The sequence below is a fragment of the Atractosteus spatula genome, chromosome 18, assembly GCF_055471065.1.
Source record: "Atractosteus spatula isolate fAtrSpa1 chromosome 18, fAtrSpa1.hap1, whole genome shotgun sequence".
NCBI lineage: Eukaryota > Metazoa > Chordata > Actinopteri > Semionotiformes > Lepisosteidae > Atractosteus > Atractosteus spatula.
In genome coordinates, this window is record NC_142723.1 from 11,835,380 (window position 1) to 11,849,663 (window position 14,284).

General features: G+C 44.4%; 1 protein-coding gene across 3 annotated transcripts in view; it reads left to right on the forward strand.

The window, feature by feature from the left end:
- baiap3 (BAI1 associated protein 3) overlaps window positions 1-14,284 on the forward strand; it is a 79,423-nt gene that overhangs the window by 33,431 nt on the left and 31,708 nt on the right. For 2 of the 3 annotated variants that reach the window (XM_088936496.1, XM_088936495.1), the window contains exons 3-4: window positions 12,200-12,287; window positions 14,103-14,189. In XM_088936496.1, coding sequence (XP_088792622.1) covers window positions 12,200-12,287; window positions 14,103-14,189 — 175 coding nt within the window. Of the gene's footprint in view, window positions 1-10,463; window positions 10,802-12,199; window positions 12,288-14,102; window positions 14,190-14,284 lie in introns of those variants that run through there. The other variant, XM_088936497.1, reaches the window with a different exon arrangement.

The following is a 14,284-nucleotide window of genomic DNA, read 5'->3' on the forward strand; positions in this document are numbered from 1 at the left end:
CCACCTCATTCCTGGAACTTGGGGGTATTGGGAAATAAACCTGTAATGTCACAGGACAGGATCCAATTCACAGTTGCCATAAATTAGGCTTCTTTCACCTTTTAAGCAACCCTTATCAAAGCCTAGTTTTCTTTTTGATGTTGTCCTCCGTCTTCATTATCAGCAATTATAATTTCATCTTCAATATTGGGCTGCCAGCCTTTGTCTGTAAACTGCTTAAAATGCTTTTAATAACTGTATTCAATAGCCTGGGAACGGAACCTTCGGCAGAGTCCACAAAAAGCTCTTGTGTGGAGAGAGTTTCTGGTGCCAGAGTGGGCTGTTTCTTTCACAGTGAGCACTTAGAAGTTTTTTAAATAACCTATGTAGATGAGGAATTGAGGATTCTAAAGAAAACTGTTAAAGCGTCTTCTTTTTCATCTGGCAGGCTTGTGTGAAATTGTAATATTACAGTGCGAGAGCCTCATTTCAGTCAATTAAGGCTCATGCATTATACAAGGGAAGGCCTTAGAAGAAAACATCCTGTTAAAGGCCACAAACTGTCACTCATTTGAGATGCTACAGGCATGGAAAGCACAGGTTAAAGGTAAAGGTTATACATGACATTCTGTAGATATATTGGAACAAAAAAAACGCAGCCGAATGCAACGCTAAGGTAAGGCTCTCCAGAATTTTTAAATTCACTGAGGAAGTCCTAATGACAAACTCCTGACAGTTTCTAAAGAAGATGACTGAAAGTAAAGACAGTTAAAGCAGAGAGGGTAACCAAAATGAAAGTCCTTGTCAAAACTGGCAATATCCGACTTTTTTTGAGAACTGTATCTACTCAAATAAGTTTTCCACCTCAAAGAGTTTGAAAAATTAGTGACATAACTTTCATGTCACACCTTTGCTAATGAAAGAGAGGAGCCTTCTTTGTCTGGTAATTCAGTCAGTTGTTGTCCTGATTAATACAGAGAAAATTGCTGTCTGACATTCAAACCTTCTTGTGAACTTGAAGGTTGTTTTCAACGATGCAAGTTTTAAATGTACAGGGTGTTATTAATTGTACTGGAGCACTGTACAATTCCAGCACTGATAAAACCCCAGCACCAGTCTGCTTTGTTATTGCACTTGCTGGACAAGCCTCAAAACTCACCGTGATTGAAAACCTTGCTGGCAGTGCAGCAAGCCTGCGTCAGGCATTGCTCCTGTGCTGCTGGAATGACAGTTGTGCTTTTATCTCCCACAGGAAGTCGTAAATCTCTTCTGAAGTCGTTTGCTTATTTCCTGTGCTTTTACGCAGTTTGTACTTTAAATGATGCACACAAGCTATGTATTTACATCATATTGATAAGATTTTTACAGGGCCATTTAATGACTATATGATTAAAAATTACATTAATAATTAAAATACCCATGTTGTTTTTGTACCTTGTACAGGTGTTTATTTTTAAGAAGAAAAGTATTTTTTGTGGATGCTTACTGTTCACCCAAGTTGTGATTTCCTATCTTTAGTCCTTTAACCCAGTTGAGGGTCAGTGTTCGAATCATGTTTTTTAAAAATTAAGATTTTCAGGCATTTTTTAAAGAAAGAAAATATTTTTGTAGTGCACACATCTTCCATTTAGAGGGTCACTAGTACTGAGGGTACTTTTAAAAAATGCAGTGGTTCCTGTTAAGAATTCCTAGGAAAGAACTGCCCTTCGGATTAGCAGCATCCTAGTTCCCCAGGCCTGTGATGTCCCACTGCGTGTCAGCCTGTGATACATCCTGCCAGTTGGTTACCAAGATCATCTTTATCCTGGTTTGTGACAGAATCTGCACTCCATCCACCCCTGGCATGCAGAAGCACGTCTATGAAGGTTTACGGTGATATACTATAGTAAGAGGTGTATACCTTGCAGCAAAAGTATGGTGAAATCATGGTAGGTGCATAAAATCCTTGAAAGATTCTGGTAAAGCCAAGGCAAAGCAAAGTGACAACATGACACTAGCATTGAGTTTATCGCTCTGAGCTTCTTAAAGAGGGCGTCTCTTTAGAAGCAGCCCCGGGTGTTCATAATGTTAGCACAATATACGGTATGAAGCTTCCCCCGAACCTGAGACCCTACTCCTGTGCTTCAGAAGACAGGCGAACACTACGGAGTGAGCAGGACATCCCTTTAAAACCCTGCCAGAGCTTAAGGGAAAGCGTGGGAGGGAGATGTTCCCTAGCAACCAGCAGTGGAGTTGTTATGGGAGGCGTATGTAAGCAAGGGAACCTTCAGCGTCCAGATGGCTTGCCCTGAACATGTGTAAATAATGTTAATATCTCCGAAGGCATGTGATCTTAAAACCACAAAGACACATAAGGGTTCACAGCGAGATCACCTAGTGCGCCACCCTGTGATGCTCAGGCTGCACGAGCATCAATCATTTATCCAGAAAACAGTTTGGCATTCGGAGTACTCAACAACAGTGCCAAACAGACATGGGCAAAGCTGAAGGGGATATCCCAACACAAACGTGCACATGGGGAGTAAATGGGGAGTAAAACTAGCAGGAGACCTACAGGAATGGTTTTTCACACATTTGTCATGCACGGCGATTAAAGCAGAAAAATTACTAGTTTCAGAAGCGACGATGCCACACTTTCAGCCCATTGAAAAAGATCAAGTGCCACAAAAGGTCAAGAGAAACGGGATTCCTTTATAATTTTGGTGTTAGAAATAGAAAATCACAGATGATCATAACTCATTTAGTCACTACAGCTTGTTTCCCAGTTCTCATTTGCATATACTGTAGGTTTAACAGTCCACAAAACTCTTCCGTTTTTTATTTGAATATCAAGGGGTCAAAATCGGTGTCCGCTTTATATACATGTATTTAATGCATTGAACGTTTGGTATGTAGATGCATCTCCTGGGAAAGTAACTGGGACGCAGCAGTATTTAATACTACAAGACAATAATGACTCCAAGCACTTTTCCAAGAAATATGCAGCTGTGTTGTTAGCTTTGGAGTAACAAAGGAATTGATTCATTTTGTGAGTGTATGTCAAGTTTAACTGCAATTGTACATAGAGGTTTCCATACAATGGCACTGCAGAAAGAGCAAACCTTAATCAAGCCAGCTTGTTAATTTGTAAGATAGACAGGTACCTTTGTGATTCTAAAATTAAATTTAACATAAAAAGACATTTTCAGCTGCGTTATGTCCTCCTTATTCAGTTTTTTTTTTTAACCCTGGAAACATTAAGAGAAGGAACACATTTGTTGTTAATAAGGCAGGTAGTGGCACACAGAAAAATACTCCCTCTGAGGATGATGTGATAATGGGAGTTCATTTCAGATTAGGTTTTGAGTCATCTCTGTTGCAGCGATCCTGTGTATTTTCCCTCTGTGAAGAATGGGAGAGTAGGACAGTGGCATGGAAAGTTAGCGCTGATGTCTTGCAGTTCTTGATTGTGGACTGGGGAGCCTGCATGTTCTGCAGTGTCTATGTGCAGTGGATTGGTGTCTAAATATGCATGTGTGTACACTGCCTGCCATCTCAGCCAGGGTATAATCCTGACTTGTAGACTCTCCTTCAGGGCCACATTCCTGTCTTGGAACAAGCAGCTTTGTGATAATGGATAGAAGGAAGAAAAATGGACTGAATGTCTTCTTCTCCTATGTGTGTGGAAAGGTGTCTGAGCTATAGGGCTGTTATCACATTTAAGAAGCAAAGCAACATTCTTTAATTTTGGAGAATATGAGCAGTTGTGAAGCTCAGGGGATTCAAAGCAGTTAACTTAAAAACAGAAACGTGGGGAAATGTCTCACGTTATTGAGTTAAGCTAGAAAGGAGGAGCCCATCACAGCTCACAATAAAGCAGACAGACCTGCAGATTTTACATATATTTTCAGATTTTCTATGTTTTTTAATTTTGTCATCTCCAACATTAATGTTGTGACAATAACATCCCAGGATTAGTTGTCCTTTACCTTTGTTTGTCTTACCTGGTATAAAATAACCTTTGCTGTAGCAAGAATGAAAAAAGAGCGGCATCACTATGAATAAACTGCTAAGCATTATTTAAGTGATAAATACCACAATTCTTAGGTAGTAAGTTGGAATTTAATTGGGTATTTCATTGTGACCTAAAAAAAATGAACAAAGACTGTACTGCTCTGGCAGTGTTTGTCGAGTGTATTTCGACGAAGCTCTGAAGACGCACTCTTGAATTCCTCCAGTGAGCAGGGCTCTGTTACCATGGTGACCAGACTGCAAGACAGTCTATGGGTCAGTTCCGATTCACTACATCTCACAGACTCCCGATCGGATTTAATTACATGCTGGACAACTCTGACAGCACCCCGCCCAAAAGAGTAACATTCTTTGAATGGCAGTTGTGGGGATGGACTTCCTTTCAGGCTTTGGAACTGAAATGAGCATTTAAATGTTTTAAGTATTCACCCATTTAAGGATAAAATCTGAGTGTGCCTAATCTGTTATTATCAGAGAGGTAAGGGTTAACCATCAGTAACTGGTAGACATTCACCCACTGCTCCTCCACGTTAACGTCCAGTCAATGTAGGTTTGGAAAAACAAGTTGTTTTTTTTACTTAATTGTTGTGACTGAGTATTGACTCAGAAGAAGAGCAGTGTCTTGCTGCTTTTACCAAAAACCTTCTGTGTTTCTGCCTCTTTGGCTATAAGTTTCCACTTTTTACTGTGTGCTGTTGGGATACGTTATTTCTCAATGCAGGCTAGGCTTGGGTTATCGTATTCAAGCCACATTTGTGCAAAATAGCCCATCTGTAATTTGTGTTAAGATGGTATCTAAAATCAAGTCTCTGGAAGACATAATAGTACGCTGTAATGAAATGCAAGTGATTTTCTGAGAAAATGCCCCTACTAAACAGCCTGTGACAGAGCGTTTTTAGCTGTTGGGGAGGAAGTTGTTGCTGGTTATCAGTTGACTTTTTCCTCACTGTGTTCGTCAGAGTATGAGAGACTCTGTACTCTGGCGATGCCATTAATGTCACGACCACTAACCGGCCCAGACCAACTCCGAAGAGGTCTAATCAGTCCCAGCAGCTGGGGGATAATTACAAACGCCGCCGCACGTGTTAATTCTCTTCAGACGTCTTACCGTGCGGCAGGCTGCATTATTTAAGCCGCCCTTACCCGCATAACACTGCTCGGTATTGAGTTCTCCACCTGTGGCTCTACCTAGCGTTACTTTCCCTTTGCTTTTTCGGATTTTCTGACCTCTTCGTTTTGCCTTCGGACTTTGCTTCTCGTCTCGCCCCGTGGATTGTTTGCTACCCGTAACTATTTTTTGGTATCGACCCTGTTGCTCTTGTTCCGACCACGAACCTGTCTCTCGTTCTGGATTATTCGCCACCAGTGCCTTTTACGGATCTCGACCTACCTTTCGCCTTCGGATAACGACCCAGCTCCTGGATAGCTCTGTCCGCCTACTCACCGCCCCAGGAATCCTGCATCTGCATCGGATCCTTTTTCATCGCAACCCCGTCTCGTTACAATTAAGAAGTATACCAATCCTTCTCAGCCAGTGAAGAGGGGATAATACTTCTTTAAAAGGACTTCTGAATATTTGTCCCCTTAAAGATACGTTAAACTGCAGGGTTTCACTGCATTCTTGCAGCATCATGTTAGTAACTTGTTAACAGTTAGGATGCACGACAGTATTCCCAGGCCAGGAGTTACTTCTTGTAGTTACCTGTGTGTACTATACAACCCGTGATACAACTCAGAAGACGGGATTCTGTTTTTATTCTTCTGACCATCTGAAGCATTCAAAACACATGGGGGAACACATTTTTTTTTCTTTAAGCTAAAAATAAGTTAACTTGGATTTCCAAGGAAAGGTGTTGGCTTGGGCATTATTTGTGTGTGTGTGTGTGTGTGTGTTACTTGCTCAATAAGGCCTGCGCTGTCAAGCACAGACATTTGAGGACCTGTCTTCACCTACTGCACAGCCTGGCAGTCTTGGTTTGGTTTCTTTGCAAGGTGTGCTACTGAGGTGTCTGCTGCAGAATGTCACACTGCATCCTGCTGAATATTGCTCACTGAACCTTCTGAGATCCCCTCGAACCCACAGCAGAATGTCAGGAATCCCTAATGAAGAGATATGTGAATCCTGTGCAGACGCAGGCAGGAGTAGGTAGATGATGAGGCAGGCGAACAATCCAATACATAAGGCGAGTTCATGATCCAAAGGAAAAAGGTGATTCAGAATCCAGGAAGTACGATGAAGCAAACAATCCGAGACGAGAGGCGAGGTCCAAAGTCGAAAGGCTAAAGGGAAATCCAGAATCCAGAATAATACGAGGTAGAGCTCTCAATGAGTAGATTACTTAGTAGGATGGTTTAAATAGTGCTGCTTGCCGCACGGTAGAGCGTGTGCTGATGGATTAACACATGCGGCGGCACTTGTTATTAACCCGCTGCTGGTACTGGTTAGTTCTTTTGTGAGATGATCTCTGCTGGCTAGTCATTGACAGTACCCCCCCCACGAGCAGCTCCCAACACCCAATCGGGATAGTCCCTGTGAAAATCACCGATGAGCGTAGGGTCCAAAATATCCTTCTCCGGAACCCAAGACCTCTCTTCGGGGACGTAACCCTCCCTGCCAACTAGATACTGAAGGGTACCACGGTGCCATCTGGAGTCGAGGATCTTGTGGACAGTATACATCAGGCGCCCCTGAATGAGACGCAGGGGCGGTGGTAGGGTTTCAGGAGGGAGACATGGAAAGACGGGTGGATTCTGAAGGTGGGGGGAGGCGCGAGACGAAAAGTGACCGGGGTGATCCAGGAGAGAATCAGGAAGGGGCCGATGTACCTAGGGCCGAGCTTCTTGGAAGGCAGGCGTAGAGGTAGGTTCCTCGCGGATAACCAGACTAACTGTCCTCTCCGAAAACATGGGGGCTAGTCTGCAATGCTGGTTAGCAAATCTGGCCTGGCGCTGGAACGACTTGGGGAGAGCTGTCCTAGCCATTCTCCAGGACCTCAGCAGCTTGGAAATAAATTGTTGCACCAAAGGCACGGCCGTATCTGGAGGGGTGTCGGGGATGAGAGTGGGTTGCTATCCTAATGAAAAGAGGAAGGGAGAGAGACCTGTGGAGGAGGAGGCAAGGGAGTTATGGGTATACTCTTCCCAGGGAAGCAGTGATGACCAGTCATCCTGTGAAGAGGAGGTGAATGTTCTCAGAAAGGTAAGGAGGCTTTGGTTAGTCCTTTCCACCTGTCCATTGGCCTCAGGGTGACATCTAGAAGTCAAAGATACATGGGTCCCAAGTGCTTGACAGGAAGCCTTCCAAAAGGCAGAGACAAATTGAGGGCCCCTGTCAGAGACCACATCCCTGGGCAGATCATGTATCCTGAAAACCTGCTACACAAACAGTGTCGCCATTTCCTGAGCCATGGGCAGTGTGGGGAGGGGTACGAAATGGGCTGCTTTGGAAAAATTGATCGGAGACCACCATGATTACGGTATGGCCTTAACTGTTAGGAAGATCCATAATGAAGTCGACAGGTATATGGGACCAAGGGCAGTGTGGGATCGGAAGGGGGGTGAAGAAGGCCGGCTCTCCTAGCCCATGGAGTCTTAGTCCTGGCACAGATGGGGAATGCCCGGACATACTCAGCAAGCTCTCATGGAAGGCCACCAAAAGTCCCTGGTCAAGAGGTCCAGAGTGCGTCTGCTACCAGGATGACCTGCAAACCGGGAGTCATGACCCCACTGCACGACGGCAGAATGCAAGTGATCCGCCACAAAAAGCTTATCCGCGGGACAGCGCAGAGGAACTGTAGTTTCGTTGAGGGCACATCTGACCTGATCCTCAATAGAGGAGTGAATCGCCGCCACGCTTCTGTTGGATAAGATGATTGGTTCAGGCATGTAGTCCAGGTCCGGGGGGGGGGGGGTCATGGAGCCGAGAAAGTGCATCAGCCCTCCCCCTCTTGGAGCCAGGCATATAGGTGTTGACAAAATTGAAACAAGAAAAGAAAAAGTGACCAACAGGCCCGACGCAAGTTGAGGCGCTTGGCACATTGAATATAGGACAGGTTCTTATGGTCCGTGATAATGACAAAGGAGTGGTGAGCCCCCTCCAGCCAGTGTCTCCATTCCTCGAGGGCCAGCTTGATAGCAAGGAGTTCACAATTACCCACGTCGTAATTAACCTCGGCGGGAGAGAGCTTCTTAGAAAAGAAGGCACAGGGATGTGGAATGTGCTCCTCTTCATGGCGCTAGGAGAGGACTGCACCAACCCCATAGGCAGAGGCGTCGGCCTCAACAATGAAAGGCCGGGAGGGATCTGGATGCCGTAGGAGTGGAGCCAAGCCGAAGAGTTGTTTCGGAATGCCTGGTTAGCCTCTGGGTTCCATTTACCCCGGCGGGTCAGAGCCATGATGGGTGCCACAACAGATTTAAGTTCTGGATGAATCGCCTGTAGAAGTTTGCAAAACCTAGAAAGCATTGGATTCGCTTTAAATTGCGAGGCACTGGCCAGTCATTGATAGCCGCGACCATCTCCACTCCAAGGGGAGAAATAATGTAGCCCAGAAAGTGAATCTTAGAAACATGAAAAACGCACTTCTTGAGCTTGGAGTAGAGCTTGTTGTCAGCGAGTCTGGACAAGACCCCCTGGACATGACGGACATGTTCTTGAGGGTTGGCGGAAAAAAAAGGATATCGTCCAAGTATACCAAAACAATTTCCCCAAAAATGTCCCTAAAGATGTTATTCATGAAGGATTGGAAGACCACCGGGGCATTAATGAGTCCAAAAGGCATAACCTGGTATTGATAATGCCCGTGTGTGGTCATAAAGGCCATCTTCCACTCGTCCCCTTCGCGTATCCTGATTAAGTTATAAGTCCCCCCCTACATCTAAATTTTGAGAAGATGGACGCTCCACTCAAGGACTCCAGAGCGGCAGGGATTAAAGGCAAGAGGTAGCGATGTTTGACTATAATGGAGTTCAGCCCTCTGTAGTCAATACACGGCCGCAAGGAGCCATCCTTCTTCCCTACGAAGAAAAACCCAGCACAGGCTGGAGATGAGGAGGGACGAATGAAACCTGAATCCAGGACCTCCTTGATATAGTCTTGCAGGGCTTCATTCTCTGCCCGAGTGAGAGGGTAGATCCGTCCTTTGGGTGGGAGGGTTCCCGGAAGCAAATCTATTGGACAGTCGCAGGTGCAGTTAGGGGAAAGCAAAAGAGCCCTCCGTTTGTCAAAGGCTTTTTTCAGGTGCACATATTGTGTGGGGGGGGGGGGGGTGGCTCATATTGTGCACATATTGTGTCACGACAGGCGTGGCTCCAGGCGGTGATCTCATTCTTGGACCAGGAGATGTGGGGATCGTGCTTCTTAAGCCAGGGAAGACCCAGGATTACCGGGTAGGCAGGTGAATCCAGGAGAAAGAGTGAAATGTCCTCCACATGTGGCACCGACTGTAAGGGATAAAGGAATGGTCTGCCAGGTAATCTGTCCAGGAGCAATCAGTGATCCATCCACAGCTTGAATGCAGACGGGGGCGAGAGGAATATCCCACTTCTTTGCAAAAGTGGCATCTACAAAAGTTCCCCGCTGCCCCCAAGTCAACCAAAACCAAAAGGGGAAGGTGTGCATCCATCCATGAAATCTCAGCCGGGAATAAAGGCCCAGACAAGGACTGTGAAAAACAGCACTACCAACTCTAACAGAAGGCTGTGGGAGGGTTCGAGATGGATACGGGGGTCTTGAAGGACAAGCAGAGAGAAGGTCATCCGACGCGCCGCAGTACAGACAGTCCCTCCCGACAGCGCCTTTCCTTTTCCTCCAAGGACAGGGGTGCATGTGGCAGGGTGGGCTCTCCAAGGGGAGAGGGCCCACGGGACACACAGGTCTGCTTCCTAGGTGTCTTTCTGCTCTTCGAATCCAAATGTGGGTGTCCAATTCAACCACCTGAGCGATCACCGCCTCTAGAGACCGAGTGTGTAGTGGCATGAGCACCGGGTGGTCCTTCAGTTCCTCCAAGAGACCTTTAGAGAAGAGGTAAACCAAAGCTTTGGGGTTCCAGGCAGACTCTGTGGCGAGGGTTTGGAATTCTGCCACAATCTTGCAGTGGTCTGTCGCCCTGGTGAAGCGAGGACAGCCGAAGGCGAGTCAAGTCCGGGTTGACTTGAGAAAAACGCGCCCAGAGACGGTTTGCAAAAAGCTAAAAGTCGGAGAACTGCGGATCTCCCCTAGCAAGCAACACCGCTGCCCAATCCAATGCCATGCCTGTGAGCAAGGAAAGGGCGAGTCCGATCTGCTCCCGGGGAGTAGAAAAACCGCTCAAGCTGCAGCTGGAAAGCCAGGGAGCATTGAGCAATAAAACCTGCTTGCAGAGTTGCCGTCATACTTTTACTTTTAAAGTTGAGGGAGTGGTGGGCGGGGCCGCGGGGGTCGGAGCAGGTGCTTATGCAAAAAGGTTAGCAGGAATCAGTGCGGGAGCCGGCGAAACGGGGGGGAGACGAAAGTCAGGCGACGTGGTTAGTGAGCTATTGGAGTGAAGACTGAAGCTGGGTGAAAGCTTGGGAATGGTGATAGAAAAGAGAACGAAAGGCTTGAGCGTCAGCGGGATCCCTCTTGCAGGTTCGGTAGTCGGTCAAGAATCCCTAATGAAGAGAGATGTGGATCCTGTGCAGACGCAGGAGTAGGTAGATGACGAGGCAGGTGAACAATCCAATACATAAGGCGAGTTCGTGGTCCAAAGGAAAAAGGTGATTCAGGATCCAGAAAGTACGATGAAGCAAACAATCCGAAACAAGAGGCGAGGTTGTGGTCAAAAGGAGTAAGGTAGGTCGAAATCTGGGAAGTACACTGGTGGCAAACAATCCGAGACGAGAGGTGAGGTCCAAAGTCGAAAGGCAAAAGGGAAGTCCAGAGTCCAGAATAATACGAGGTAGAGCTCTCAACGAGTAGACTCAATACCGGCAAGCGGGTTAGGATGGTTTAAATAGTGCTGCTTGCCGCACGGTAGAGCGTGTGATGACGGATTCTCACGTTCGGCGGCGTTTGTTATTATTAACCCGCTGCTGGTACTGGTTAGTTCTTTTGTGAGATGATCTCCGCTGGCTGGTGGTCGTGACACAGAAGAGTTTCTTGGACACACGTGCCTGTTAATCAGTAAGGGGGGCTAAAACAGAAGTATGCCAGAAACTTGCACAGCTGGAGATTTAAAAGCAGATCTTACACAAGACATTTACATGAACTGTGTAACTATACACTTGCAGAACAAGAATAAATATAAGGGAAGATGTATTTGAGTGTGTGTTAAAATTTGGTATGCATTTCTACTATTAAAGGATAATGTACATGCTAATTTAGTTGTAGATAATTGTATCTACAATTATGCCTTGTAGATTATTAAACTATTCCAGAGCCATGTGTAATGAATGGATGAATAAAAAGATCCTCCTTGTATTTCATTGAACTTTCAAATGTCTTGGCTTTCTCAGAGAATTGATAATTATCATTAATTATTTTAATGAAGATGTACTGCAAGCATGAGTGATTATTTTCTTGGTTCCCTAAGGAGCTGTGCATCCTTGATGTATTTGAGTCCTGTGTGATTTAGGGTATCCTTGAATTCCGCAGTCACAGGGACCTAGCTTTTGAGTTAACAGTTTTGATTGGTGTGACTGGAAGAACTGGTTACGCCATCTGGTTCAATCTGGCGCACGCACAAGCAGGCCGACACGCACACAGATTGTGCGTACAGTATCTGAGAAGGTCCATTGTGAAACAGTTCCTGGTTACCAAAGACAGAACTCGTGTTAACGCACTCACTTGCCAACTCTACAACAGGGTTCTGTGACAATGAGAAACAATAATCTCTCTAGATATAAAATCTCACTTATCACTGGTGAAGATGCGAGCTCATTTCCTTTGTGCCCATATGAACTGACAAATAAATTGCTTTACAGAAGTTTGTCCATCCTGCCTCTTGATTAATTTTTAGAGTTCAAAACACTGGAAGGAAGAGACCAATAGAATTTAAAGAAAAAAGGGGATGTACGGTTATTTTCAGCACTAGAAGTGAATGTTTCTGATAGTTATTGTGTTGTGTAGGTTTGTGGCAGTGTTTGAGGAAGTTGGCTTTACTCCTTTCTGGCCCTGCTGGCTTTGTGTTTTATTTCTGTTTTGTTTCTGAGCACACCTGCTAGAAATGTGAAATCCCTGTGTGTGTTTCAGGGCTGCTGAAGGAGACGGTGAGTTTTTCGAACGAATGAAAAGCATTCTTCAAAAGCAGGAGAACATGCAGCGGTCCTCCCACACCGAGGTTTGTTATCAAACACTGTTTTTCCAGCTTTTTGATGGTGCTAATGGAGGGTCTCAATCTCTGTTTCTGTTTATGTAGCATAGACACACACTTATTTAACATCCCATTGATTTATCCTTTTTTACTGCTAGAAGTACACCAGAGACTGAGCATAAACTTGTTCATTCTAAAATTCTAAATTCTTTCTTGAATGGGTAAGTTAGGTCTCATTAAAGTCTTATTTTTTCCATTTTTTCTAAATGACTCCTTTGTTAAAGAGCTTTAGAGATCATCAGAATACAGGTTGAAAAACAGGATGTTTGTCCCACCTTATTTATTTGGTTGTAAGGAGCTCAATGAGCTGAGGCGTTCAATTGATCTAAAAGAGATACAGGTTCCTGTTCACACCTGGAGTGTTTCTCAACAGTTTCTAATTTTAATGGTTGCCACGTACAGTACTGACATTAAAAATAAAGGTAGTGTGCACACATGGATAGTAGCATTTTTTTATCTGGAAACATGACCCAGAATTGTAAACAGTTGTTTCCAATTGTGTAGTTTCCTTTTTAACTTGTGAAAGTTGTGCCTTTGAATAATGTCTACCAGAGATTTGAAGGCTGAGCTAGCTGTGGGCTAGGAGTCTAATCACTGTGCAGATTTGTCTACATCTTCTGAAGCAGGAGGTCGGGGCTTGAGGTAACTAATATAAGAAAGCCCTGTGTCGGAGGGTTCAGGATCAGCTTGCAAGCAGTTGTCAGCTACTCTGATTAGAGCAACAGCATAATCAAGGGCATACAGCAGTGAAGCTGTCTCAATGTTTCCTTCAGGGAAATACTGTAGTTCTTGCTTTCTGCAGAAGGCGGGTCATATGACAGCGATAGAAAAACAGGATCTGTAATGCAATACCTACTTATTTCTTCAATTTTTTAAAGAAGAAAATCAAATGACATATCAAATAACATTGACATACTACAAAAACATCTTACGTATGGGATTTTTTAATAAAAGTCAGTCTTTTTAATTTTTTTAATAAAAAGGCCTTTCTTAGCTTCCTGTGGTGATTGTTCTATAGCAGTTTTCCCATTTACTGCAGTTTTCCCTTACTTTCAATTGTGGTTTCCTGTGGGTTTAAAATGCCTTTAGCATTTTTTGATAGGTGTCTTACAAACCATGCAGATTGCACTGTAAATTTATTTATTCAACATTTATTTAATTTATGGAAATTTATTTTAATGAACAGATGCATCGCATTCTCACAATATCATGCACATCCACCAGAGCAGTTCGGAACTTTCTGCAGTCATTCTTTATATCTGCACACAACACCGAATTTTCCCAGTACAGTGTCAAAACTGCTTTATGCAGAAAATACTAATTAGTTGCCCAGAAGCTTATTTTTTTCTTTTATTTTTGTTATTTATTGTGTCGAAACCTTAGCTGCATGGTGCTGTAGACTAATCGACTGAAGACTGTTCTCTTAAACTCTCTGAGTTTAAGTGCTCAAACTATTTACAATTTATTCTTTGTAAGCCACCTCTAGCTTGATAGTTATTTAGCCTTTTATTCATGTTCTCTCACTGTGACTTTATTGGGTCAAAAATTTCAGTTTCGTCCTTGCTCATTCAAGTAATTTCAGTAGTTTCAGCAGTAAAAAATAAGAAGACCTTTTTTGGGGGATAATTTCCAGCAACTCTCTTAATATGCTAATTTGTCACTGAAGCTGAAATTTAGATGTTGGAGCAATTGGCTGGTTAAATACGAATGAATGTGTTTTGACAACGCAGGGATCAGTTTCTTTGCTGGCTGCTCTTCACCTGAGGTTCTTCTGTTCACCAGGGCCTCGTCGAAAGTGGGGCTCCCCCTCCCCCAGAGACCACATGCCAGACCAGTGTCACAGAGAGGCCAGCGCTGACCAGGAGAGAGGTGAGCCTGCCGGGTCTTAGCAGAGCTGTAAACCTGGTATTGCTATAATAATGCAGAGCACATTAGATGTTTTAAGAAATGAGACAGATTCATGG